The sequence below is a fragment of the Heptranchias perlo genome, chromosome 25, assembly GCF_035084215.1.
Source record: "Heptranchias perlo isolate sHepPer1 chromosome 25, sHepPer1.hap1, whole genome shotgun sequence".
NCBI classification, from domain to species: Eukaryota; Metazoa; Chordata; class Chondrichthyes; order Hexanchiformes; family Hexanchidae; genus Heptranchias; species Heptranchias perlo.
In genome coordinates this window covers 34,719,870-34,747,475 of record NC_090349.1, presented here as the reverse complement: position 1 = coordinate 34,747,475, position 27,606 = coordinate 34,719,870, and the positions used below count along the sequence as shown (strand labels likewise).

The 27,606-nt window shown below is 40.8% G+C and overlaps 1 protein-coding gene across 3 annotated transcripts in view; it reads right to left on the bottom strand.

Moving 5' to 3' along the window:
• LOC137342201 (probable E3 ubiquitin-protein ligase HECTD4) overlaps window positions 1-27,606 on the bottom strand; it is a 212,408-nt gene that overhangs the window by 41,105 nt on the left and 143,697 nt on the right. For all 3 annotated transcript variants that reach the window (XM_068005963.1, XM_068005965.1, XM_068005964.1), the window contains exons 44-57: window positions 25,332-25,447; window positions 24,564-24,667; window positions 23,768-23,929; window positions 22,554-22,702; window positions 21,510-21,589; window positions 18,196-18,359; window positions 16,048-16,285; window positions 13,836-13,972; window positions 11,952-12,078; window positions 9,076-9,213; window positions 8,395-8,531; window positions 7,259-7,419; window positions 4,887-5,068; window positions 2,639-2,844 (exon numbers count right to left, since the gene is read on the bottom strand). In XM_068005963.1, coding sequence (XP_067862064.1) covers window positions 2,639-2,844; window positions 4,887-5,068; window positions 7,259-7,419; window positions 8,395-8,531; window positions 9,076-9,213; window positions 11,952-12,078; window positions 13,836-13,972; window positions 16,048-16,285; window positions 18,196-18,359; window positions 21,510-21,589; window positions 22,554-22,702; window positions 23,768-23,929; window positions 24,564-24,667; window positions 25,332-25,447 — 2,101 coding nt within the window. The remainder of the gene's footprint in view (window positions 1-2,638; window positions 2,845-4,886; window positions 5,069-7,258; window positions 7,420-8,394; window positions 8,532-9,075; window positions 9,214-11,951; window positions 12,079-13,835; window positions 13,973-16,047; window positions 16,286-18,195; window positions 18,360-21,509; window positions 21,590-22,553; window positions 22,703-23,767; window positions 23,930-24,563; window positions 24,668-25,331; window positions 25,448-27,606) is intronic.

Genomic DNA, 27,606 nt, shown 5'->3' with positions numbered 1-27,606 from the left:
GTCCCAATTGCCTGCACTTGGCCCATATCCCTCTATACCCATCTTACCCATGTAACTGTCCAAATGCTTTTTAAAAGACAAAATTGTACCCGCCTCTACTACTGCCTCTGGCAGCTCGTTCCAGACACTCACCACCCTTTGAGTGAAAAAATTGCCCCTCTGGACCCTTTTGTATCTCTCCCCTCTCACCTTAAATCTATGCCCCCTCGTTATAGACTCCCCAACCTTCGTGAAAAGATTTTGACTATCTACCTTATCTATGCCCCTCATTATTTTATAGACTTCTATAAGATCACCCCTTAACCTCCTACTCTCCAGGGAAAAAAGTCTCAGTCTATCCAACCTCTCCATATAAGTCAAACCATCAAGTCCCGGTAACATCCTAGTAAATCTTTTCTGCACTCTTTCTAGTTTAATAATATCCTTTCTATAATAGGGTGACCAGAACTGTACACAGTATTCCAAGTGTGGCCTTACTAATGTCTTGTACAACTTCAACAAGACATCCCAACTCCTGTATTCAATGTTCTGACCAATGAAACCAAGCATGCTGAATGCCTTCTTCACCACCCTATCCACCTGTGACTCCACTTTCAAGGAGCTATGAACCTGTACTCCTAGATCTCTTTGTTCTATAACTCTCCCCAACGCCCTACCATTAACGGAGTAGGTCCTGGCCCGATTCGATCTACCAAAATGCATCACCTCACATTTATCTAAATTAAACTCCATCTGCCATTCATCGACCCACTGGCCCAATTTATCAAGATCCCGTTGCAATCCTAGATAACCTTCTTCACTGTCCACAATGCCACCAATCTTGGTGTCATCTGCAAACTTACTAACCATGCCTCCTAAATTCTCATCCAAATCATTAATATAAATAACAAATAACAGCGGAACCAGCACCGATCCCTGAGGCACACCGCTGGTCATAGGCCTCCAGTTTGAAAAACAACCCTCTGCAACCACCCTCTGTCTTCTGTCGTCAATCCAATTTTGTATCCAATTGGCTACCTCACCTTGGATCCCGTGAGATTTAACCTTATGTAACAACCTACCATGCGGTACCTTGTCAAAGGCTTTGCTGAAGTCCATGTAGACCACATCTACTGCATAGCCCTCATCTATCTTCTTGGTTACCCCTTCAAAAAACTCAATCAAATTCGTGAGACATGATTTTCCTCTCACAAAACCATGCTGACTGTTCCTAATCAGTCCCTGCCTCTCCAAATGCCTGTAGATCCTGTCTCTCAGAATACCCTCTAACAACTTACCCACTACAGATGTCAGGCTCACCGGTCTGTAGTTCCCAGGCTTTTCCCTGCCTCCCTTCTTAAACAAAGGCACAACATTTGCTACCCTCCAATCTTCAGGCACCTCACCTGTAGCTGTCGATGATTCAAATATCTCTGCTAGGGGACCCGCAATTTCCCCCCTAACCTCCCATAACGTCCTGGGATACATTTCATCAGGTCCCGGAGATTTATCTACCTTGATGCGCGTTAAGACTTCCAGCACCTCCCTCTCTGTAATATGTACACTCCTCAAGACATCACTATTTATTTCCCCAACTTCCCTAACATCCATGCCTTTCTCAACCGTAAATACCGATGTGAAATATTCATTTAGGATCTCCCCCATCTCTTGTGGTTCCGCACATAGATGACCTTGTTGATCCTTAAGAGGCCCTACTCTCTCCCTAGTTACTCTTTTGCCCTTTATGTATTTGTAGAAGCTCTTTGGCCGAGGATCCATTTATCATCTGCATGCAGAAATCAGGTTCTGAAGAAGGGTACACACTCAACATGTCAACCTGTCTTTTCTCTTCACAGATGCTGACTAATCTGCATATTCCACCTCTTGAGCAAAGCCTACCACAGAAAAAGACAACCTGCATACTGTTGAGTGAAACTTTGAGAAAGTCTCTTCATTGTGGTACAAATGATAAATCTACAAGAATGTCTAACTTTTCACAATGCAGTCCGGCACTCGGGAGCTGAAGGATCCAAGAACAATAAATGTTGCTGACCACAAAGTCACAGGAAGTATGACTTCATTGCCTCAGTAAAAGCACAACTATTTGAGTTTATCAGTCAATGACCATTGTGTTACACTGATGGACAAGCACAAACTGGAAACAAAATCAGCATGAGCAACTTCTCTGGACCACCTCCTGCCTAGCGAACTGCAAAGCAACAGCAGTCTTCTTACATGGTCTTCCTCCTCCTTGCATCTGCACTGTCTTGAAACAGAGATTCCTTGTACCACTTCCTATTCCACTCATTCTTTCCCAGTGTCTCAAAACTGTAGAATTTCTTCCTTCATCTCCGTTTCCCCTACAATGTTTTTACACTCTTGACACCCATGCTTGACAATGTCTATCCACTATTTCGAGATGTGTCTCTTCAACCTGGGTGGTATTTTGCACAATAGCCCTTAGCTCCAACAAAGTTTTTCAATAATCAAAAGAAGGGTCCTTGGTCCATTCACTGAAGGCAACTTATAGAGACACCTTAAAGACAAGTTGTCAATGGGAGAACAAGGGTTGTGAGATGGAAAATGGCTCAAAATCTGGTTTAATAAAAAGCATCCGATTAAACTCAGGTTTGCCAAATAGAAATTGACGGAATTGTACCTGTAGGAAAGAGCAGATCTGTTTTGTTAAATCCAACAAACTGTCTTCACCCTGGTGTAAGGCTCGTGTTATAGCAACTGTAAGCCATTCCCTGATGGAATTGGAGTTGCCCTGATAGAAGAGGTCAGTGGGGGAGCAGTTCTGACCCTGGTTACAGTGTTGGAGGGACTGAGCCAGAAGAATTGAATCAGAGCTGATTGTTCCATCTGCAGGGAAAGAAAAAGGTACAGAACAAAATTTCTCAAATGATTTCGCTGAACTCTCTTTCAGATACAGGGACTTATTTAAAGGCACATGGCATCAGGATTCATTATTTTCTTTTCTGATATTGCACCCACTCCCACCCCCTGCCCATGTAGCTTTATCAACACAAACCTCTACAGGTAAAGGAGGGAGGGGAATTGGGGACTCAATTATTCACGGTTCCCAACTTTGTTGCTCCCAATGTTGTTTAAGTGGGCTAAAGAGGCTTTGCCAGTCACAGAGAAACTCACTCCTATACAATGCTCCACACCTAATGTATTTCTCCTTCCCCCCAACCATGAGAACAGGAGGAGGAAAGCTGAAGTCAACTATCACCATATGCTTGGTAAGCCAGCCACCAGGAGTAATTAACAGCAGGCCAGAAGTAGATTGCATGAGCTATTGGCTGCAGTTTGTACATGGGCCGGATGAGAGCAGCAAAAAGAGACACAAAATAACTTGCAAAGATGTGCTTGTTATTAACTGAAGTCCCGTTCTCTTTGTGCCTCCCACATATTCGAGGTTCGGATTACAGTACTGTGTTGACAGGAATTATGGCTGTTGCCTCATTATAAGGGTCACACTATCAAAAAGAATCCAAACAGAAAATATCAGCACATTCTTAACATTCAGCACTGAAAGGATTAAAAGCAAAACTGCAGGCAAAGGTGAAGATTGTTGCCTAGGAAACACTCCTTATTCAAAGAGCTAGAAAAGGATAAAACTGGATTTTTGCCTTCTACATTTTACTAAACTGAGCCATAAATTATTTATTTTTTGGGTCAGCAGCTTTTTAAAAAAAAAATCTATTTTCCCCTTTCCCCAATTTTTGAGTTCCCCAAGCATCATTCCACAGCCAGGAGAACCAAACAAGGTAAATTCATGCCTTCTGTTGTGTTGCTTGGTAAACAACTGCTAGGAGATGAACAGCAGCAGATAGATGGCTCACACATTAGTTACCAAGCAACACAGTGTGTGTGTGTGTGTGTGTGTGTGTGTGTGTGCGCGCGCGCTGCACTGCCACCCCCCCTCCTCTCCATTCACTCCTGATGTGTAAATAGCCAGCATCTGCCCTATCAGATCTTCATGATGTTGTATTCTAGGGATAGTTTATAGTTTATTATGTGCAAACCAGGGGTGGAACCCATGAGCTACCACCAGTAAGCCCATAGTCACACTGATCCAGTACATTGCTGGGCCTCTTCTGCTTTCCAAACATGCATGTTTCCCATTGTACAACATATGAAACAAAGATGTTCTGTAAATATCTTGAGTAGTTAGGACATGAAATTGGAGAAAATAGATAGAACATGTATTTCTTAATTTGCATTAATCTTGAGTAAAATGAATGTTAGTTTAAAAAAATGGATGTAGCTTTCAAGAGGTTAAAGTAATGCTTAAAAGTACATGATAATTTCAGTCTACACTCTGCCTCTGTTCATAATTCTGTTTGTAATTTTAAAAAAAATTCTTCCCTCTTCTCCCAATTTTCTTCTCATTTTATGAAAGTGGCAACTCATGCTGGGGTACAGCAGCCCTCTGGTACCTCACTCCAGGAAACATTCATCATGTGTCAGCCTAGACTGAGTGTTGGCAAGATGTATGACCACACTGGGCATTACAACCAAGCTTGACCTTGCACCGAGCGTTCACGTGCATACTTTTGGGCATGGTCACTGAGGATACTTACAATGCTCCGAAAACTGCCTTGGTTAAGATTAGCTAACTCAGCACTGATTGGACACTGAACCTGGAACTTTCGTGGTGTGTATGGTTCCTTGCCATACCACATAGTGCATTTCCCTATTAAGCCACTGGAGACCCAGTTTATAACATTTTTAACAATTTTTCACAATCAAAAGCTGAGTGAAAGTTTCTCTCCTTTTCAACTTGCTGCAACTGGGCGGACATGGATTCTGAACATCCGGCTACAGTTATTTCAAGATTGCTTGAAAATATACAAGTAGTTTATTTTTCAACTTCACATCAGTTTGTCGTCACCAACCTGATAGTGGTGGGGCCAGAAGCTGATTGGACAATAGCTGCAGGTGCTCCAGCGTGATGTCACGCACTGCAGGGATGTGGAACAGCCGGGTGAAAGTGTGCGGAGATTTGGGGGCGAAGATGTTCAGCAATGCCATACGGCAGTATAGTCTGGCCAGAGAAGCCTCACAGCGCAGCAACTCTCTGTAAGCAATAGTACGGAGGTGAAAATACACCAAAGGGAATTGGAAAAAATCAGGACCAATCATAAAGCCTTATAATAGCCTAATCAATTATACAAATTACACTCCCTCCCCCACAATTATCAGCTACTTAATTGGAAGGGGATTTAGGGGTTGAGGAGAAAAGTTTTCAATTTTCACTGTGTAAGTCCTTTCAATCTAAGTCACATTCACACCACATTTCAGAGACTGAAGCATGGAAACGTCATATTTGGGCACTTGGTCTCAGCATTTCCTATCTCATCCCCATTTTGCTCACTGCATTCAATGAACCAAGAGTGTGCGCCTGTATCTGTATGTCAGGGGGAAGATGGGAAAATAAGGCAAAATGTCAAAAACAGTCACAGGCTCGAGCTTCAAACATGAAGATGTGATTTTCATCAATAGAAATCTCAGAAAAAAAGTCTAGTTTATTTTGGACAATCATTGAGAATAAGGACATTGTAGAGCCTTTTTTTTGAAGAAGTAACTGCTCTTTACAAAATTGTTTAAAGATATTATGAAAAAATCTAAATATTTTATTCCTCTTTGGTGGTGTCACTTTATGATGATCACATTTCAACTGTCAGAACACACACACAAGTCTCTCCTCTTTACTAGGGCCACTTTAAAAAAAAAATTATCAACCTGGTTTATGTTCAAGTAATTAACAGAGCACTGATGACATCAATAAGGGAAACAGATAAGGAAGAGTTACTCAAATTTGGACAATGAAAGGAATCAGACTTCAAGCACTACTTCAGGTAATCATCCTGCTACCAACAATGAACTTCAGTGCAGGGTCAAGAACAAGGAATGGTGTGCACTTACTCTCATGAACTGTAAATATTTCTCTCCCTCTCCTCACAGATCTTAACAATTGTATTCATCCAAAGCTCAGTGATTTCAGCAGTGAGTAGTTGATGCATACAGACCAGGAAGGTGCCAGGTTCAAGTGTCAATGTGTTGAGTTGGCTGAGCATCCAGGGTAGAAATAGGGGAGCCTCAATTGGCTTTAGCAGCCCTGAGTTTGGGAAGGTGGGAAAAAAAAACTGTCCCGGTCCCCTCTCCTGATTGCTATTCAGGAATCTCTGCAGGTGTGAACAGTGGGCTAGGACAGGATAATACTTAGCTGTGATGACATGTAGTGGAAAAGCCTACTGACCCACCTTACCAAAGACCACACTTAATGGACTTTTGGGGGACGAACTGGAAGGTGCCCAGTGCTTATGCAACTAATTCATGTCTTCAGGAAAGGAGGATAGGTGTGAAAATTGGCTAAAAAAACCCAAAAAGCATTCTTGTTTTACAAGGTCACCAACAACTTCCTCCACTTTATAAGAGCAAATATCTGGACTGAGTCCTTTGCAGTACACCTCTTTTTTTAAATTGAGAAACTACAGTGAAGCACCAAAGCTCAACATAGAGATTAAAAATAGTTGAGAAGGCAAAATAAATTAAGAATTAGTTAATCGATAACACCAAGTTTCAGTTTTAAAAGCTTGTTGACTGCAGGAGGAAAGGGAGGCAGAGTGAGCGAAGAACATAGGCTGCTTTTTGCCTAGATTAGAATTGAACAGGTGCAGGGCATTTAAAGAACTGTGTGCATGGGCAAAATAGGCTCACTCAACCTGTGCAAGGTGCTTAATACAGCAATTGTAAACCAGACTTTTACTGTCCAATTTTTATTTAAAATACTGGACTGCCAAGTTAAAAACAGGATGGATTATCGCTAATAATGTGCCACAGTTTTGAGGTCCTGGGAAAGAAGGAGTTACATTAGGAGAGTGAGGCCAATGTTAATGATAGCAATAAGATGAGGGCTTTACTGTCTGTTTACAGGCAACTGCAAACCTCCTCCTTCCTTTCAGTCCTGGTGACCATTTGACTTGCTTCAAAATTGATCAACATTTGTTGTGAAACTATATAAGTACAAAAAGAAATCTTAAATTTATGTTGGGTAAGTACATATCATTCCTTGGATTTAACCTAGGAAATTTCCTCTTCATTGAAGCCACCAACTCGTCTTAACTAGTGTTTCAAGGGGTATTCAGTGGGGGCGGGTCCTGATTGTAAGGAATAACCTCTGATCTCAGAATGACGACATTGGATTCAGTTCTTTAAATTCCATTTTACATTACAAACATTGATGCTTTATACTGAAATATCTTGCCTGTGAATCTGGATGTTCGTATTGTCCAGGGTGACTAGTCCATAAGCAGCTGTGCGTCTGTATCCTGTGGGAGGACGCTCCAGCATGTCAATTGGATACCAATAACGAACCAGCACACCTTCGCTTCGCAAGTATGTCTCCACCTGAACCAATTCATTTACCTAAATAGGGAAAAATGAGAGGATAGTGTGTTTTACACGGACAATAAAGGCAGTCGTAATGTTTGTAACAGCAACAAGAGTGCAATTAGACTCCAGGGTAGTCATTATGCATAGAACTGCAGGGGAAAAAACAGCAAGAGGCACTGTTCAGGGGGATGTGATTTGGTTTCCCCATTAACTTCAGTGCTGTAAGTTGATTATTTGAGGGTTCTGAAACAATTGATAAACTGGTCTAAATAGTGTATGAAAGTAGCCCCAGCATTACTCCAGGGGAAAGGTTTGGCATTCATGTTGGTAAATAGAAACAGCCAAATTTATTTGGGCTCCTCTCAACTGCTCCATACTGGAGTTGCCCAAAACCTTGAATGGTCATAAAACTGGAAAAAGTGAAGATTCCAAATTCTGTTGTGAAGAATCGGAGCTTTTATATTAAAAAAATGACGTGCTCAATCCCTACCGGTAGATATTACTGGTGCAGTTCTTAAATACACCGGGACAGGAATGGCTATTTACAATATTACAATGTCATTTTCTTACATTCTTCCGTTCAGCTTCATATCAGACATCCCTTCTGAGTCACAACTGAAATAGCAGCAGCTGACACTTGAACCTGCTGTCAAATGCATTTCATTTATTTTCAGGCAATGATGATTGGCATCACTGGGGGTGGGAAAGAGGAGAAGAATGATTGCAGGCGTGCAACATTTTCTGACCTTTATGCAACAAGGACACCTCTGCTCCCACCTTCTCCTTTTTCTCAACACCTCACATCTTCCTCATCTAGGAAGGCATGGAGCCAAACCATGCCTTCTACCAATTCTGTGGCAAGACATCCCAATTAGAACTTCCTCCATTTCTCTTCTCTCCTCCCCTCAAAAGGTGCAACATCTTGTTTCTGCATGCCACTACACTGAATAGCCAATGCAAATTTTTTCATTTAGAGACAATCTCATCTAATGCATTTTTTTCACCTACCGTATCAACATCAAGAACAACTCCATTCAAGCCAAAAGTTTTCATCATTCCTCGGATGGCAAACTTTGGTAAAGCAGTGCCACCAGTGCTGCTGTTGAGATTATTACTGTCCGGATACCGGATCACCACGGTCAGGCCTGTAGCCAGACAAAACAAACCATTATTATACACGAGACAGTGATACTGGTATTAGAACAAATCCTCTCACCCACCAAGAGGTCAGGTGCACATTAATGCAGTAGCCTCTGGACCCTCTGAAACCCAAGTTAATCAATGTCAGCTGACGGTCTGTACAGGCCGACAATGGCAAAAGCACAGTTGGTCTAGGCCACTGATGTTCAGAATCACTATTATGGACCAACAACTCCTGCTGGCAGCAGTCATTTAGCTTTTCCCCTGCTGCACACTATCTTTGAATGCACACGGTGAAACTACCTCCTGAGGAGGACTTTGTTGCCTCTGACTGCATTTACTGTTGAAAGCAATTCTGTTTGTTAAAACAGAATCCAAGTGCTTCATGGGAACAACCATGAAGTAGGCAGAATGAACAGACAGCCTGGAATGGGAACTGAACCTACTTCATAAGTAAATGATTTACTTTAATGCGATCTGGGGAAATGCAGAGAATTGAACTACAAGAACAAATCTATTATACTTGGTGCTAAGGGAAAAAAAAATTACCTTTGCGAACTTTATCCGTTGTGAATTTATTGGCTTCATCTTTAATGTCCTCAATGGTTGGGAGATAGAGATCTCTGGGTATGCCACCATTCTCTTCATACAAAAACTCCACAGTCTGACGAGCAATATCTACCATACCTATTTAAAACCAATTATCCATTTGAAGATTATAACATAACTTCCATGTCACACCTGAACAATGATACAAGATTAAAATTACAAGTACAGAGGGAATAATTTCAATGCAAGTATATATTCACTATAGTTAGGGGGAATTTAAAAAAAAAAATCTTACTTTGTAGGAAAAAAATTGGCTTTAATGTTTCCTTGCACAGACCTACCATTCCAAAGCTAAGATTTATCAGTGTTGTTCAGGCATCAACAAATGGGTCTATACAAGTTCACATTTTTGGCTTCAATGCTAAGTGAGACAGTTCAAATTTAGTACAGGCTAGCTGTGTGAATACTAGTCTGGTACTGAATTATGAAGCCTTTGACATCACAACTGGCATCCAAGACTGAAACAATATCAGACACACCATTCTGGACAGTGAGTACCATGAAAGAAAAATTGAGATACATAATCCTCAGGGCTACTGGCAATTAGATTGTATGGGCATCTGAATAATTGTCTTAACTCCAGTGAGGTTACACAACTCAATGCCTCGGCTAAAGAGGTTAAATGTTTTTTTATTGGAGATAAATTCAAGCATTGAACCCCATTTACCAAGAGATTGACAAGGTCAGTCATAATCCAAAATGGAAGGGACCAATTCAGTCATCTGGCCAAGCGATTGCTGTGGACCTTACTGGGTTTACTCAGACTTTTGGCAGCTATTGTTCTTTGGGATAAACTGGTCCATTGATTTTGCAATTATGTGGGTAATCTCTCTTGGGGAATTTTTTTTTCCAGATGATAGGGCTAGAATTTTTTAAGTGCCATGAGCATTAGTGATATTGCAGTTTCTAAATGCAAGTATATCAGTGCTGTCTCTCCTTTTCTTTTGCCTTATGTTTGTATAGAGCCTCTGCTATTGTTGCCTTTTCTTCTGTTCCTCCCCCTGAAATCAGGACTGCCATTCCTAATCATCAGTCTTGGATTTGTGATGTTCCTTCTCCTCTGAATTTTAGCACTTCTGGTTGACGCACATTTGTCCTGGAATGACTGCATATCAAAATAAATTGAGCTATTTTCCTCTGCAGCCAAACAGGCTAATTTCAACTATGTCTTTGAATCCTCAGACATTTTTAACTACTGCTGTTTGCTACTGCTCAACTTCAAATTTAAAAAGTTGAATACTCTGTGCTGCCACCATTATTAAACTTTTGGATTTTTACTTCAGATATTTTCCTTGGGTTCAGCATCTCAGACCATTCCCGAAGGCAAGTCCCTGGCTCCCTATGCACCAGATGAAGTTTCTACCTGCTCAGTACCTAGCTCATTTGTAGCAAGCCCAGGGGTCAAACAAAAAAACCTTCGTACTGTATATCAGCTTACTGATTATATCACATGTCTGCATGTGATCCTCCTCAACGATGGAAGGTGCCAGAATAAACTGGACCTTGGTTTATGCTATAAAATGCCAAATGGATTTAACTGTACATAGTTTCAATAACACACTGGGTTTACAGTACTTACAGGCTTAACTATCCCTCCTTGGAAGATAGAAAATAATAATCCTATCTGATGTACTGTGCTTCAATGTGAACTGGATCAGGCACAAGGTTGCTGACATAATTGACTTAATCTGATGTGGCAGTTCGCTGCTGACAGAGTCTCTCTAGCTAATCTCTTTCTCACTGCTGGTTTCAGGCGGACTACTTAAACAAAACAAGCTGGGATATACTTTCAAAATTCTGGCCAGGACAAGCAAACTTTAAATATATATATCAAACTCAAATTGAGCTGATAATCAAATATATATTCAAAGAAAACCATAGAGCTCTTGTATTTGAATTGAATACCTTCCACCCTCCCCCTCCCCCACCACTCCTATCACAGACATAACATTTGTCCTGGAGTGACTGCACGTCAAAATAAATTGAGCTATTTTCCGAGAATGAACCTGTTTTTAACATTATACCACGACAAAGAAAAAAAATCAAACACAATATAGATAAAAATGTTTCATTTTTGTCATACCGCCCTTTAGAGGAGACGCGAAGTCTCGTCTTGCAGTTCTGGATGTTTAGATGAGGAGCAGGGACTTTCCCGGTGTCCAAGCCAACACTGCTCCCTCCAGCAATACTACCAAAAACAGATTAATTGGGCATTTATCTTATTACTGATTGTGGGTTCTTGTGTGCAAAATGGCCCTCCAAAGTAAGTAATTGCATGCAAAGTCCTTTGAGACATTTCTGAGTTATGTAATACGGTGTTGTATAAATCCAAATATTTCTTTCAGAAATCTCTACATTGAGTCTATATTCATGATGTGGAGATGCCGGTGATGGACTGGGGTTGACAATTGTAAACAATTTTACAACACCAAGTTATAGTCCAGCAATTTTATATTCAGCCGCCCCTTGTTCCTACATTTGGCACTTTAAACCAGCTGAGCATAGGCAGCGGTGAGCAGGCGATGTGAATGCAATCAACTGCTCAGCAACGCTAACTGCAACTCACACTCCTTTTATCGTCAATTATTGCCAATGGAGAAGAGCTACATGCTGTCACTGAAAAGGTAATTCTACAGAAAATGCCTGCTCACAGGCTGCTTATGATAAACAGTACAAAAACAAAAGGAGCAATGGAGACACCCAATAAGTGTTCAGAGATCTGCCTTCAAAATAGGAGCATGTGGTAATTAAACAGAATTCACTTCTTTAACAAGCTACGGTTATTCATTCATCACACTAGATTGCTCGGAACCTACCAAGCTGCAGTGCACCCTTTATCTGATCTAATCCAGATTTTCTTTCTGCTTCATTCCGGAATCGTCTGCGAATTGTAGGGAAGACTTTGGTTTCCCAGGCTTTGACTAAAAGTGCATAATGATCCTCCTGTGGAAGGACAATGTAAGAAATCACAGAAACCAGCCTCTGCCAGTTTGCCAAACAGCATCCTACAAATAATGGAGTAGAAAATAAAAATAAACAAAAAAAATGCTTCAATCTCTCCTGTTTAAAATTAAAATTTGCTAATTTTTCTCCTTTCTTTGGCAAGTATTTTTAAAATAAATTTGTGCCCATTCCTCAAAGTCCCATAATAAAGAAAGCGCACAAGCTAGAATATACTACACAAAATAACTTAAGGAAATCCATGAGACAGAATTTACACCTCATGAGTGGGCTGACCTGATAACTCATGAATGATAAAGAAAGATTTAAATTCTATGCCACAGGTCTTCATAATCATTTATGGTTAGATCACATGAAAAAATTAAGTAAAAGATACATTTCGGAGAGCAATATGGTTCTTTACGGATTGTTACATGACTAATGCTAATCATTGGGACTTGCGTTTATGATGGGCCTGAACTTGCTGAACACATGTGCCATAGTAATGGTGTATCTATGGCATATGCCATTATTATGGTGCAGAAATTCCAAAAGAATTATGGCACAAGTGACTTATGCCATTACATATGCCACACCATAATTTGCTGGGACTTTTGCGCCGCTCAACCATTACCCCTCACCGAAAACAACTAGAAGGTAGTAATAGCCCCGTCCCCATTAAAATCAGTGGTGATCTTAAATTAGCAGCATTTAAGCCATTCTTCATACTGCTGCCACTTAAGACTGAAAAGTAATGGCACTGAAGGCCGAGTAGCAGCGTGACTTATGGACTTATATTTCACGAAGGAAGTTGTTTTAGGGCCGTAGCAAAAGGGGGAAAAAAAGTAAATTGATGTACCAGTTACAAAACTATTAATTTTAACAATATGAAGATAACAAGAGTGAGAATTAATTAAATTTAATGAGAGAGAAGGCAAATTCCAATGGGACATGGCTACTGTCATTTGTGAGTGAGAGTCCCAAGGCGATGCATGGAGGGTTTACCAATCTCGATTGCAACTGTATTTGTTAGTTGCCATGATTGAAATACACACAAATACTCGCACTGTATATGGATTACTTCTTCTATCGAGAGGGTGTGAAAAAAAACGGTGAGACTGTGTGCTGCCTGCTTAAAATCACAGCATCTTGCATCTGCGTATGCAGAAAATCAGAATCTCTCCGAATCTATCTTTTACATATTCAAAAAGTCAGTGACTATCTCAGGTGATGTGATCTGCCATTAAAACTTCATGTACATACCAAGTATTAAAGTGAAAATAATGAAAGGGTGAGTACAGTAAAATCTTAGTCCAACATGACAGCTTAACTAGAATTTCAATTGTCTTGTATAGTTCTGCTGGTTGTTGTTAAATAAACCAGTAAAGGTGGTTTTTCTTCTGGTCCTTCATCCTCTGGTGCGAGATCTCTTTGGCAGCAGGACCAATACATTGGTCATGTATTGGCTACCTGTGCATATTCTAATTAGTTCCCCAGGAACACGTGGCGTAAATTTGCCACTGGAGGATCAGGGAGCACAACGGTCTAACGTATGGTGGCCATCACCAATGTAGCCATTGCAGATATTTCGGATCATTGGTTATAAACTCTGAACCGATGTTGAGATTTCTTCCAGGTCAGGGATAGGGTGAGGGGAAGAGAACAGAACTAAATCAAAGAACATCTGAATACCTCCAATGGGAAGAAAAAGAAAATAAACAGCTAATTCCTTGTTAACTTGAAGTTGTCTTATCACCTACCCTTGGGATGTCATCATCTTCATCGTCATCGCTTTCATCATCAGCTACTGGTGGTGGATGAGAGTATGGACCAGATATCAAGAAGTTTTCATAGCTCAATTCCACTTTGTAATGGCAAGAGGCATCACTGTCATATTCTGTCACAAAATAAAAGATGTCACATTAGACACGTTTCCTGCTCATCCTCCTACCCACAAATGACCTTAAGATCTTCCAAAATGTTTGTTCCCATGCCACTCAATGTTACCCCATTGACAGTCATCAATTAGATAATCCCTCTCACCTTCAGCCTCTCTCTGTCCAAACTAACCCTTTTCAACTATTTTGGTCACTGCTCCTCTGAAATTTTCCTTTCTTGCTTCTCCTAAGCTACAAATACATTGCCCTCCATGCTCTCCCCCCTCACCGCATCCTCAATGTGTTGAAAACAAGGCTCATCACACATCCTCTTTCTCTAACTTACTCTTTCCCAGGACCTCAAAACTTGGAACACCTTATCTTCCTTAGTCTTCCCTTTCTCCTACAATCAAGCTTTTAAAAACAAACAGGTCACAAAGATTAGCTCCCTAAGAAAAGCATTCACCCAGAACTCCATCTGTGCTAAGGGGAACAGAACCATGACAAAAAACAAGCATTTACCATCAAGTTTTGGCTTAGTGGCAGTCCCTTTAAGTCCAGTCACAATACGTAAGAGTTTTAAAAACAACTATAATTGAGGTCAACTGCCCCAACTAAATTAATATAAATGTTGTGAGGTTTTATCATCATCTCCAAGGTTACAGGCTTGAGAAAGAAATCAAGCCATATAATTCAAACATAAACAATGCTGTGTGTTTGGTTCAGTTACGTGTAGAACTGACAGTTCAAACTTAAAAAGTTGCTGTCAGTTGTTTAATCTAAGAATTCCCAGCAACTATTTACAGGTATTTAACTTCAATTATTCAAATCAGACAGAATTTCTTTGGAACCTTCAAGTGTTCAGAAAGTCTAGCGTAGCCCACACAGTGGTCAAAAATACAATAGAATTTCTGTGTATATAAAAATGTTAATTCTAAAGAATTGTAAGTTTTTATTCTTTTCCTTTTGAGGAATGAGCTAATATAATTTTGACTGTAAATATACATTATCTTTCTTTTATTTGTTTATCTGTTAAGAAAAAAAACTTGCATTTATATTGTGCCTTTCACGACCTTTACAGCCAATAAAGTAATTTTGAAGTGCAGTCACTGTTGTGATGTAGGAAACGCGGCAGCCAATTTGCACACAGCAAGGTCAACACAAACAGCAATGTGATAGTGACTAGATAATCTGTTTTAGCGATGTTAGTTCACAGAATCATAGAATGATATACAGCACAGAAGGAGGCCATTTGGCCCATCGTGCCTGCTCATTGAAAGAGCTAACCCTGCTCTTTCCCCACTTCAAGTATTTATCCAATTCCCTTTTGAAAGTTATTGTTGAATCAGCTTTCAATACCCCTTCAGGCAGTGCATTCCAGATCATAACTTGATGCTCAAAAATTTATTTCCTCATGTCGCCTTTGGTTCTTTTGCCTATTACCTTAAATCTGTGTCCTCTGGTTACCAACCCTTCAGCCACTTCAAACAGTTTCTCCTTATTGACTCTATCAAAACCCTTCATGATTTTGAACACCTCTATCAAATCTCCTCTTAACCGTCGCTGTTCTAAGGAGAACCCCAGTTTCTCCAGTCTCTCCACATATCTGAAGTTTTTCATCCCTGGTACCATTCCAGTAAATCTCCTCTGCACCTTCTCTAAGGCCTTGACATCTATCCTAAAATGATGTGCCCAGAATTGGCCACAATACTCCAGCTGGGGCCTAATGTTTTATAAACGTTTAGCATTACTTCTTTGCTTGAAGGATAAATATTGGCTGGGACAGTCACTTGATAGTCAAAGTCTGAAACAAGGTCTGATATGATGCCCTGCCATTTTTCAGAGATGGGAGAGGCACAGAATATTTCTGGTAACTAAAGTAATTAGCAAATGGGTTTTTTGTACATTATCTCGAGTACATTATCAAAAGCTTACCTAGATATCAGGGGTACAGAAAATAGTCTCTAGGTCATAGGAAGTTGGGACTCACCTATGTGAATAGTCTAAAATATGGAAGCCAAAAGTCTAGAGTAAACACCCAATAATTTAACACGAACATGCAGTCAAATGTCTTTAAAAGGGAAATACTACTTACGTTGTTGTGCTGCAGCAGTTGCTGCAATTCGACAGGGTGGTCCATGGGACCCAGTATCTGACGCCACACTAGCACCGGCGTCATTGTCACTGTCGGAGGCCATGGCGAATGGCAAAGCCTCAAAGTTGGCACTGATTTCCTCGGCCAGATCAACGCATAGATCTGCTGCATTTCGATGTGCCTGACCTTCTGCATAAGCAAAAGGACGACATCCAAAGTTTGCACGAACTTTGGTATTCTATTAAAAACAAGCAGATAGAAACAAGCATTTGGGAGTTCAAAATTTGCTCTATATGATTAGAAATAACAAGACTAAATAAGGGAGAACAAATGGATTATTTTTATCTCTTAATATGGGCTAATTTGGTAAAGTATGGGTCCTCCACTATGGAATTCAGAGAGACTGACACCAGAGTATCTCCAAATATCCTCTCCCTCTTAAAATTGAGAATACAGAACAACTAAAAGTGAAGAAAAAAGACTTGCACTTATATAGCGCCTTTCATGACCTCAGGACGTCTAAAGCGCTTTACAGCCAATGAAGTATTTTGTAGTCACTGTTGTAATGGAGGAAATGCTGCAGCCAATTTGCACAAAGCATGGTCCCACAAATACCAATGTGATAATGACCACATAATCTGTTTTGGTGGTGTTGGTTGAGGGATAAATATTGGCCAGGACACAGAGGAGAACTCCTCATCTCCTTCAAAATAGTGCCATGTGATCTTTTACGTTCACCTGAGTGGGCAGACAGGGCTTCGGTTTAACATCTCATCCAAAAGACGGGACCTCTGACAGTGCAGCACTCCCTCAGTAAGGAATTATCACTACTCATGTTTATCTAAACACTCATGAATTGTGTATAAAACAGTGCATCACAAAAATCAGCTTATCTCTTACATGTGCTGTATCCACAACACTTGTTTTATTCACCCTCCCTCTTCAAACCAGCAACAATCATCTTTGAAGAAAAAGTAAAAAAGATCTTGGCACTTGTTTAAAATATTAATACTATTCCTCAAACAAAATATTAAAATTTTTGTTTAACTCTTTCAGTGATGTAATTAACAAAGGACCCAATGAAGGCTAAAAAAAATTAAAGCACAAACATCTCCGTCACAAATCTCTGCAGCAAAAAGATTGGACAGTTGTAGCCATGCAGTTTTTAAGAATGGTTATAAGCTGTTCAGATGATTAGCTAATCACGGCACACGTATGGCACAGAACAGCCAATATAATGGGCAGCCCCTGACCAAGACTCTTACAAATGAAATATGAGCACTTGATTCCTGCGACACTGATCTGCCAAATGTCTACAGGTCAGGCAAAAGCTTTGCAGGACACATATATGAGCGTACGAAATTGACAGGCAGGAATAGACCAGCTGGTCCATCAAACCTGTCCCACACCATGATGGTCGGACCACCACGGCTAAATACTTCTTTCCTCCACCAACCTCCCCCCACCCCCCCCCCCCCCCCACCGCCATCACACCCAGGGAGAGGCAAAAAACAGAAAAAACCCAGGGCTATTGTCTCCAAAGGAGCAGACAGAGGTGGAATTCTTCATCTCTCTTGCAGTTGAGCGGTAAGAGAGAATCTCCAGACCGTAGCAAAATGAAATGGCCAACGGTAGCTTGGTTAGTCTTATGGCTTCAAAGCAAAATAGGTTATGGCAACCTCAACCCACCTTCAATAGGGGGAAACCTACAATACTAACTTTCAACATGCACCAATTATACACAAAAAATCTGAACAATACAGTCTAAAGTAACAAGCACCCATCTTTATAAACTGCCAGAACGACAGACGAGTTGCCATTAGTGCCATGTGCAGATTCTGTGTACTCCATGTTAGGGGTGAGCTGTTACTTCATGCTGCTTTTGCTGCAAACTGCAGCTCCAATATTCCTGAATGTCATATGTTTGTAAGGATCTCTCCGGTGATAGCTCAATTTCCATAAAAGCATGTGGAAGAGTAGCAAGGTCATGATTTGGATCATGAGCTTCAAGGTGAAATACATTTTGGCGATCTCAGTCCACCTTCAATAGAGGAGTGAACAATACGAACTTTCAACTCATCACCATCTAACTTATGTGCTGCAAATTATCAGTGTAAGAACGAGTGATAAATGAGGCTAAGAAATTACCTTTTTCTGAATGTGAACAACTGGCCACATTCCACCAGACACATCCTCTAGGAATGGGCTCAGTCGCTGACCACAATATGTGAAATACACCCTGCCCTTTGATGGCTGTCCCGGTGGTGGAGGGGTTCCGTCACTTCTCTCCCAACCAATACCTGCCACATCGCCTAGAGCAGGAGGAAAAGAAGTCAAGCATGAAAAAAATATATAATGTGCAACTGTTTTAATCAATGCATTTAATGGTCTTTAATAAAAAGTGAAGATGGTTGCAGCTCTGTTTACGGCTGAGCAAGTTTATCTGGTGAAAAACAGCCATACTAAGCAGGAAGTATGCTGATCCTAGCTAAAGCTAACTGTTCCATATAAGCAGTTCCCTTCAAATTGATGTGAAACTGACCCGGCAGTTTGCTATTACAGACCGAGTGCCAGGAAATCGCACTGGAAGATCAGAAAAGTGGTGATAATTTGAAAACCTAACAGGGTTTGAATAAATAAATCAGACTGCTTACTTTTTTGCTAATTGATATTGAGGGAAAGAGATCTCTTAGTAGCACTTGCAAGAGTCAATCAAACTGCACACCAGAGGATGAAAGAGTTTGCCAGTCCAGGTTGGGTGTCGACATAAGCAGTAAGCAACATAAGCTTTTAACGCTGTTAGGGATATTTTGAAAAAAATTGTTGACTTAAACGAGCCAAAGTTTATGTTGACGTCGACATAAATCGGCAAGTTTTTTGTTTAAATGTACCAGAACGGATTGGGACTTGAACTTTGTTGTTGACATAAATGGGCTCGAGATAAGTGGGAAGGACTGTACATATAAATTCCTAGACAAGTCATATCTGGGTTGTTTTTGGTTCCACTATGACAGTTAAATGAATTAACAATTTATTGGTCATGTAAATTTTAAGAGGATATATGTGTTTACAGCATACTCTTAGGTAATATAGGTGAAGATTCAGATAATCTCACAAACTATAACTGCGAAAGTCAGTGTGAGATTTATGAAGATCATCTGGATAACAAGATTGAGGTGGCCCTGGAAATAGTTCATGCATTGGTGATCATCTTCTGAAATTCTATAGACTCTGGAACAGTTCCTACAGATTGGAGGGTGGCAAATGTAACCCCACTATTTAAAAAAGGAGGGAGAGAAAAAAACAGGGAATTACAGACCCGTTAGCCCAACATCAGTAGTGGGGAAAATGCTAGAGTCTATTATAAAGGATGTGATAACAGAACACTTGGAAGGCATTAACAGGATTGGACAAAGTCAGCATGGGTTTATGAAAGGGAAATCATGCTTAACAAATCTACTGGAGTTTTTTGAGGATGTAACTAGTAGAATAGATAGGGGAGAACCAGTGGATGTGGTGTATTTGGATTTTCAGAAGGCTTTTGATAAGGTCCCACACAAGAGGATAGTGTGCAAAATTAAAGCACATGGGATTGGGGGGAATATACTGGCATGGATTGAGAATTGGTTGACAGACAGGAAATAGAGAGTAGGAATAAACAGGTCTTTTTCCAGGTGGCAGGCAATGGCTAGTGGGGTACCGTAGGGATCAGTACTTGGGCCCCAGCTACTCACAATATATATCAATGATTTGGATGAGGGAACTAAATGTAACATTTCCAAGTTTGCAGACGACACAAAGCTGGGGTGGAATGTGAGCTGTGAGGAGGATGCAGAGGCTCCAATGTGATTTAGACAAGTTGGGTGAGTGGGCAAGGACATGGCAGATGCAGTATAACATGGATAAATGTGAGGTTATCCACTTTGGTTGTAAAAACAGAAAGGCAGAATATTATCTGAATGGTGATAAATTGGGAAAGGGGAGGTGCAACGAGACCTGGGAGTCCTTGTACACCAGTCGCTGAAAGCGAGCATTCAGGTGCAGCAAGCAGTTAGGAAGGCGAATGGTATATTGGCCTTCGTTGCAAGAGGATTTGAGTGAAGGAGCAGGGATGTCTTACTGCGTTATACAGGGCCTTGGTGAGATCATATCTGGAGTATTGTGTGCAGTTTTGGTCTCCTTATCTGAGAAGGGATGTCCTTGCCATGGAGGGGGTGCAACAAAGGTTTACCGGACTGATTCCTGGGATGGCAGGACTGACGTATGAGGAGAGATTGGGTCGACTAGACCTATATTCACTGGAGTTTAGAAGAATGAGAGGTGATCTCATCGAAACATATAAAATTCTAACAGGACTAGACAGACTAGATGCAGGGAGGATGTTGCCGATGGCAGGGGAGTCCAGAACCAGAGGTCACAGTCTCAGCATACAGGATATGCCACTTAGAACAGAGATGAGGAGAAATTTCTTCACTCAGAGGGTGGTGAACCTGTGGAATTCTCTACCACAGAAGGCAGTGGAGGCCAAGTCATTAGATATATTCAAGAAGGAGATAGATATATTTATTAATGCTAAAGGGATCAAGGGATATGGGGAAAAAGCGGGAACAGGGTACTGAATTAGACGATCAGCCATGATCGTTTTGAATGGCGGAGCAGGCCCGAAGGGCCGAATGGCCTACTCTTGCTCCTATTTTCTATGTTTCTATGTAACTTTGAGGGGTTTAGCTGGTATTATAAAAACGAAACTCAAGTAAGGACATAAGAAAAAAAAGCAGGAGTAGGCCAGACGGCCCCTCGAGCCTGCCCCACCATTCAATAAGGTCATGGCTGATCTTTGACCTCAACTTCACTTTCCCGCCCAATCCCCAAGTAATATCCCTTGATTCACCTAGAGTCCAAAAATCTATTGATCTCAGCCTTGAATATACCCAACGACTGAGCATCCACAGCCTTCTGGGGTAGAGAATTCCAAAGATTCACAAACCTCTGAGTGAAGAAATTACTCCTCATCTCAGTCCTAAATGGCCAACCCCTTATCCTGAGACTATGCCCCTAGTTCTAGACTCTCCAGCCAGGGGAAACAGCCTCTCAGCATCTACCCTGTCAAGCCCTCTCGGAATCTTATATGTTTCAATGAGATCACCCTTTATTCTTCTAAATTCCAGAGCGTATTGGCCCATTCTACCCAGCCGAAGCTTATTAACATTTGCAGACTGAGATTCATCAGCATGTTGAAGCACCCACTTGTTTTTTTAAACTTATAAAATTTTACTAGGGATGGGCTGAGGGGGAAGAATTCGCAAGCGTAGTAATGTACAGAAGCCAAGGGAAAATAAATGAAATCCTGTGACAGAATGTTGCAAACTGAAACGATTCTGCAATTTTGACCACTTTGAAATATATTAAACTAGCAGCTGTAATTGAAGTTAAACAATCCACACAAAACTGTTGCCATTTACCAGGTGACAGGGTGACATCTAATCGAACACTTTTCCACTGCAGCAGACTGGATCCATTGTAATGCACTGCTCTCCCATTACTGCAGAGAAAAAGAAAAAGAAATAAACTGAAACAGTTGCATCTTTTGCTGTCCTACAAACATCAGTTCTGCCTATTTGTCTGGCTAAAGTGCAATACAGGAGTACAACACAATGATGTGCCAATGCATTGACTCAACAGACAGAAATAAAGCAGATGCGACTCCAAGATTCTCTCATGAAAAATTCAGGTTCTCAGCCACAGCATTGGGAGAAAGCACCAAGCAGCTGCCAGGTTAATATATTTTTCCCCCCCAATGAGTCAGAGTCACCACCACACTACTTTTGCATTCTTCCCAGCAGCTGGCTTGAGGGGTTTGTTGGTAAATGCCAAGAAATAGGTCAACTCCTCACCGTGACCTATCAGGGAAAGAGAATGTGGCATGGATGGGGGTGTGAAGGAAAGACAGGAAAAGGAACACTGTAAACTGATGAAATGCTATATCGAAATAGAAATTTGAGCACAGGAGAATGTTTGACCCATCTCTGGTTAGGGAAGGGCTTTTACAAAATCCAAATTTGCTGCTCTCTCCCAAAGTGAATCCCATTTTTCTGCATTCGCCCCATGCCTTTTTATATTCTTTAAGTAATCATCCAGTACCTTTTTGAGTGCTCTAATTGATTTAGCATTGATCACCTGTGTGGCAAAGCATTGCACATTTCATAACTCTTCGGATGAAAATATGTTTCTTCTAACCTCCCTTTTATATATCTAGTGATTACCTTGAAACCGCAACCGCCTGTCTTCAATTTATCTACCAATGGAAATAATGTATGTCTAACATTAAACAAAAGTTTTATAAAAATGGCCCATTTGTTTCAAAGCCACTGGTGATGGCCAGATCTTTGTGACAAACTAAGACTATGCTTATCTTTATGGGATGACAAGTAAAACTAAACTGCAGTTAAACCACCCCCCTCCCTGATTTCTGATCATTAGCTGTAAGTTGGCACATCAGCACATACTTGTGGAAGAGACAGGTTCCAACTGGGTTTGTCCAAGCTCCATCCCTTTTTTCAGCTTCTGTAGCAAATCCAAAGGACACTATGGGGCCGCTATCATCATCCATGTCTCCATAGGAAACAATCTCTAACTCCCAATAAAACGATGGCGCCTTAGAAAAAGAACACAAACAGTATCAACCATAAGTATCTGACCACCTAACAGTATTTAACAGTTAAGTGGGGAAAAACATATACCGTAAGCAGATTTTTTTTTTCAAAAAAAGGTGATGTAACACGAATATATACTTGAAAATGTTGCACTTAAAACCAAAACATTTCATTGTTAATTAAAACATTAAATGTAACATTATTTTAAAAAGTGAAATCATATAAAGGCAGTTTATACAGGGCAATTATCCATGTATATACCAATAAAAGAGCCTCAACTTCTGAAGGACAAATGTAAAATATGGTTTTAATTTAAGGAAACAACTTTACTTTTCCTTTAAGTCTCAGATTCCTTGAATAGATGCTTTGAATGTCTTACAAGAAGGTACTTTTAAGTTATCTTTTCCCATGCCACTGTACAAGCCTTTGGAAGAATAATAGGAAGATGACAGGTGGGTGCATGACTAGTTCACTGCATAGATGGCAGAAGCAGTTAGCTTGAGCTTGACTGCTAGAAGATTGTGCTTGACTACAAAGTTTTCAATATCAGGGAAATGTTGCCAGTTTGCAGAGAAACTTAGTGCAAATTCCCAAGTGGGGGCCATTTGCCTTGTCATCGGAACAGCGCAAGTTCAAGTCGTGGGGGTGCTTGAACTAACAGAAAATGCTAGTAGCGCACAGCAGGTCAGTCAACATCTGAAAAAGAAAGGTGAACATTCAGGTGGGACTCATCATCAGAACAGAGGTTGAGTGCTAAAAAAAAAAGGCCCCATCCAATATTAAACTGTCTCTCTTTTAGATGCTGATTGGCCTGCAATAAATGTACAGCACTTGGTTTTTATTTCCATTCATTTTTCTTCTCTTCTCAGGCTGCCTACTCAGTCACTTGCCCCAGTTGAGTCAACAGTTTTCAGCCAACTTGTTCATTTTCTCCTCACCCATCCCAGTAATTGCACAGTAAGACTTTTGCCAGCTTGCTGAGTCAGGGCAAGAGGTGGCTGCAGTTACTGCAACAGAATTTGTGAGATTCATGTGTCTCTTTTGTTCGTTTGCCGCCAGACTCCTACCTGCACAGGTATCTGTGATGTGGCGTAGATGAAAGTCCCCCGAGGCAAGCCCCCTCCTGCACTTGGATCAGCTAGGAACGTCACAGCAGTAAGATGGGAAGAAAACATGCACGCTCGTACCGGAGGGAAGACTCGAGATGGGCACCAGGTAATTTCTTTTGGCTGGATGAATGAAGAAAGGCGGAACACCACTTTCAATTTCAAACCTCCTTGAAAACAAACTACTTTTTAAAAAAATTGACAATGTTCCTTTAACCCTGCCAACAAACATCCATTTGTTATTATTTACTCCACAACACTAAATGATACCCAAGCAAGGAACTTGAACACTCGACGACAAGCTGGATGAAGTAATGAAGTATATTTAAGATTAGATAAAGCTACAGGGGAGAGTTGGATTTTTTTTTGTTGCCAATTTTTTAAAAAATTCACTGATTTGCTCTGATTCATACTTCAAATTTGACTGAGTTCTCACTGTTCAAGCTTTGTGACAGCAATCAGTAATCCCTTCTAGTAATGGTACTTCAACGATGAGCATCCACTCTCCAAGCTCATTCAAATGATAAGGGCCAAAGGATTCCAAAGGGCAGTAGGAATTGGATGAGGTCATCTCCTACTGGTATGCTTCTTGCTGGCTAACCATACACCGCATTTGAATCTCCTCAGATGTAGAAGCTAACAAAGAAAATGATACGGTGGTGAAAACCCCATAGAGTGATGTGTGCACCTCAGTGAACTGGAGCAATACGATGAGTAATAATGTGGTTTTATTACATGTTCCTTGCAGCATTATTACCTGTCTCCTGTCAGACTGCAGTGGGGGAGGAGGGGGACGGGCACAGTCCCGGTATAGCATCCGCAATCTCTCGCATTGTGCCTCCACCACCACCAGCCGTTCACCTGAAAACAAGAGGACATTTTCCTTTTAAAAGGAATGGAAAATCATCTACAAGACACAAACATGTGCAGACTGCACAGTACCATATAGTCAGTTGTCATAATCAGGCCCATCGAAGACACCGCAGGACCTCGTTATTGTACTCTGCCCTCTGCTTATAACCAAACCAGTTATTTTAACTTTGGTGCAGAAATGCAACAAAATCCCCAAAGGGTAAAAGAGATTATCAATTAAATGGTGAAACATGAATAGCAGCAACTCCATTACAATTATACTTAGGAGGCTGTAAATCAAGCAATCTTTAAAGGGGATCAAAGATGATTTCAAATTATAAAAGTACAAAGAGAATCATGAATAAATAGGAGCAATTACAAGGACAAAATTGATCAGTGTTCAGATGTTAAGTCAGGAGAACGAAGGTCAAGCAGTTCATCATTACAAATTTGTAATCTCTTATTTATGACCTACATTGCTTGGATTTCATTCAGGAGTTTATTCAATCTCAAGTAATTTTGTGCATATTGTATTAGTTGGTAAGGACATTAAACTGCTTTATGCTAAATGCCCTTGATATCCTAAGGATAATTGCAAGAGATGTGCATTCCTAAAAATATAAAGTCTGGGATTCCACTGCATTTCATGGCAGGTTGGAACAGCAATACATACCAGGACTGCACTCCTGCGCCACCAGATTCAGAACCTCTACCGCTGCTGGACACTGCTGAATGAACTCCTCACAGAACAAACTATCCTCCAGTAACTGGGCCATCACTAAGCATGCTCTGTAAAAGTAACGGAATTATATCAGCTACTTTGACAAAGTAATCAGGAACAGAAGTTACAGTACCACTTATCATTGACTGCAATGGATGAATCATGTAAATTTCTAGACTGGTTGAGCTTCATTCACACAAATCAAAATATTTTATAACTTTAAGACAAAGTTACGTTAACCAAATCCGATGGAAGGGTAGCACTTATCAGATACTGAGTTTTTGTCCCAGATTTTCAACATTGCCTGTTTTCTCCTTTACCTCAATTTTCATAATATTTACTAAGCAGTAAGTTTTACTATAAATTCACAGCTGATTATAAACCAGTGCTGCTGTTTGTCCTACGTCATTAAAACATCATACTTTCATGCTAAAAATCATGTATCCTGAAGCAGAATTGCAAACAGGGCTGTAAACAGTAAGTTAATTGGATAATTCACGACCACATACAGCTTATAAGCATAACACGGTGAACTAAAATGCACTAATCCAAATTGCGACCGGGTCTCTAATGGACGTTACACGAGAGATGACCTTACATGGGAGCCCATTAGTTCCTTCAGATGATTGCGGTATTGTGAAGCAGGGACCTGGCGATCTCAATGCTTCGCCTCAATTACATGCCTGTCTTTACTTCAGTGTTAAAGCAGGCCCAGTTTACTGATTAAATGATTTCTTCTCAATGGTCAAGCAATAAAAGCTGCACAAAACTTCATCTCATTGGTATGAACTGGAGTTAAAGAAAATACCCACCTGTCCTTCAAAGAACCAATAATCTTATTAGCTTGAGTTCAAAGGCTACTGGATTTTGGCACAAAATATGTGCAGTGCTCTTGCCACCGATACAATGAGATTCTGGCTCAGACCAAAATCTTTGAGAGTTGATCACTTGCTTAACCAGGGTTACTGGAAATGCACCAGGCTTTAAGAACATAAGAAATAGGAGTAGGCCATACGGTCCCTCGAGCTTGCTCTGCCATTCAATATGATCATGGCTGATCTTCGACCTTAACTCCATTTTCCTGCCCAATCTCCATATCCCTTGATTCACCTAGAGTCCAAAAATCTATCTCAGCTGTGAACATATTCAACGATTCAGCATCCACAGCCCTCTGGGGTAGAGAATTCAAAAGATTCACAATCCTGAGTGAAGAACTTCCTCATCTCAGTCTTAAATGGCCGACCCTTATCCTGAGATTATGCCCCCTGGTTCTAGACACTCCAGCCAGGGGAAACAGCCCCTCTGCATCTACCCTGTCAAGCCCCCTCAGAATTTTATATGTTTTAATGAGATCACCCCTCATTCTTCTATAGGCCTATTCTGCTCAATCTCTCCTCATAGGACAACCCTCATCCCAGGATTCAATCTAGTGAACCTTTGTTGCACCGCCTCCAAGGCAAGTACATCTTCCTTAGATAAAGAGACCAAAACTGTACACAGAACTGCAGGTGTGATCTCACCAAAGCTCTGTACCATTGTAGTAAGACTTCTTTACTGTCATATTCCAACCCCCTTGCAATAAAGGCCAGCGTGCCATTTTGCCTTCCTTATTGCTTGCTGTACCTGCATGCTGACTGTGTGTGTTTCAGGGCACCCAAATCTCTCTGAACACCAACATTTAATAGTTTCTCACCATTTAAAAAATATTCTGTTTTTCTATTCTTCCTACCAAAGTGAATAACTACATTATACTCCATCTGCCACCTTCTTGCCCACTCACCTAACCTGTCTATATCCCTTTGCAGATTCTTTGTGTCCTCCTCACAGCTTACTTTCCCACCTAGCTTTGCAACATCAGCAAACCTGGATACATTACACTCAGTCTCTTCAACTAAGTCGTTAATATAGATTGTAAATAGCTGAGGCCCAAGCACTGATCCTTGCGGCACTCCATTAGTTACAGCCTGCCAACCTAAAAATGACCCATTTATCCTTACTCTCTGTTTTCTGTCCGATTCTTTAGGAAATATGACTTGGCAGTTGGCACCTCAGTCCAATTCTAAAGTCTAAACGTGTAGTTCTGAAATCTCTCAAATTACACACATACAACGGCCCAAAACCAACCCTGGGGCCATACCACCAAATTCACCAAGCTGTTACTGCATATATTCAAATGTCACGAATCATAAAGTTACGTTCCAGCCAACCCAGCATAATCCCATTGCTG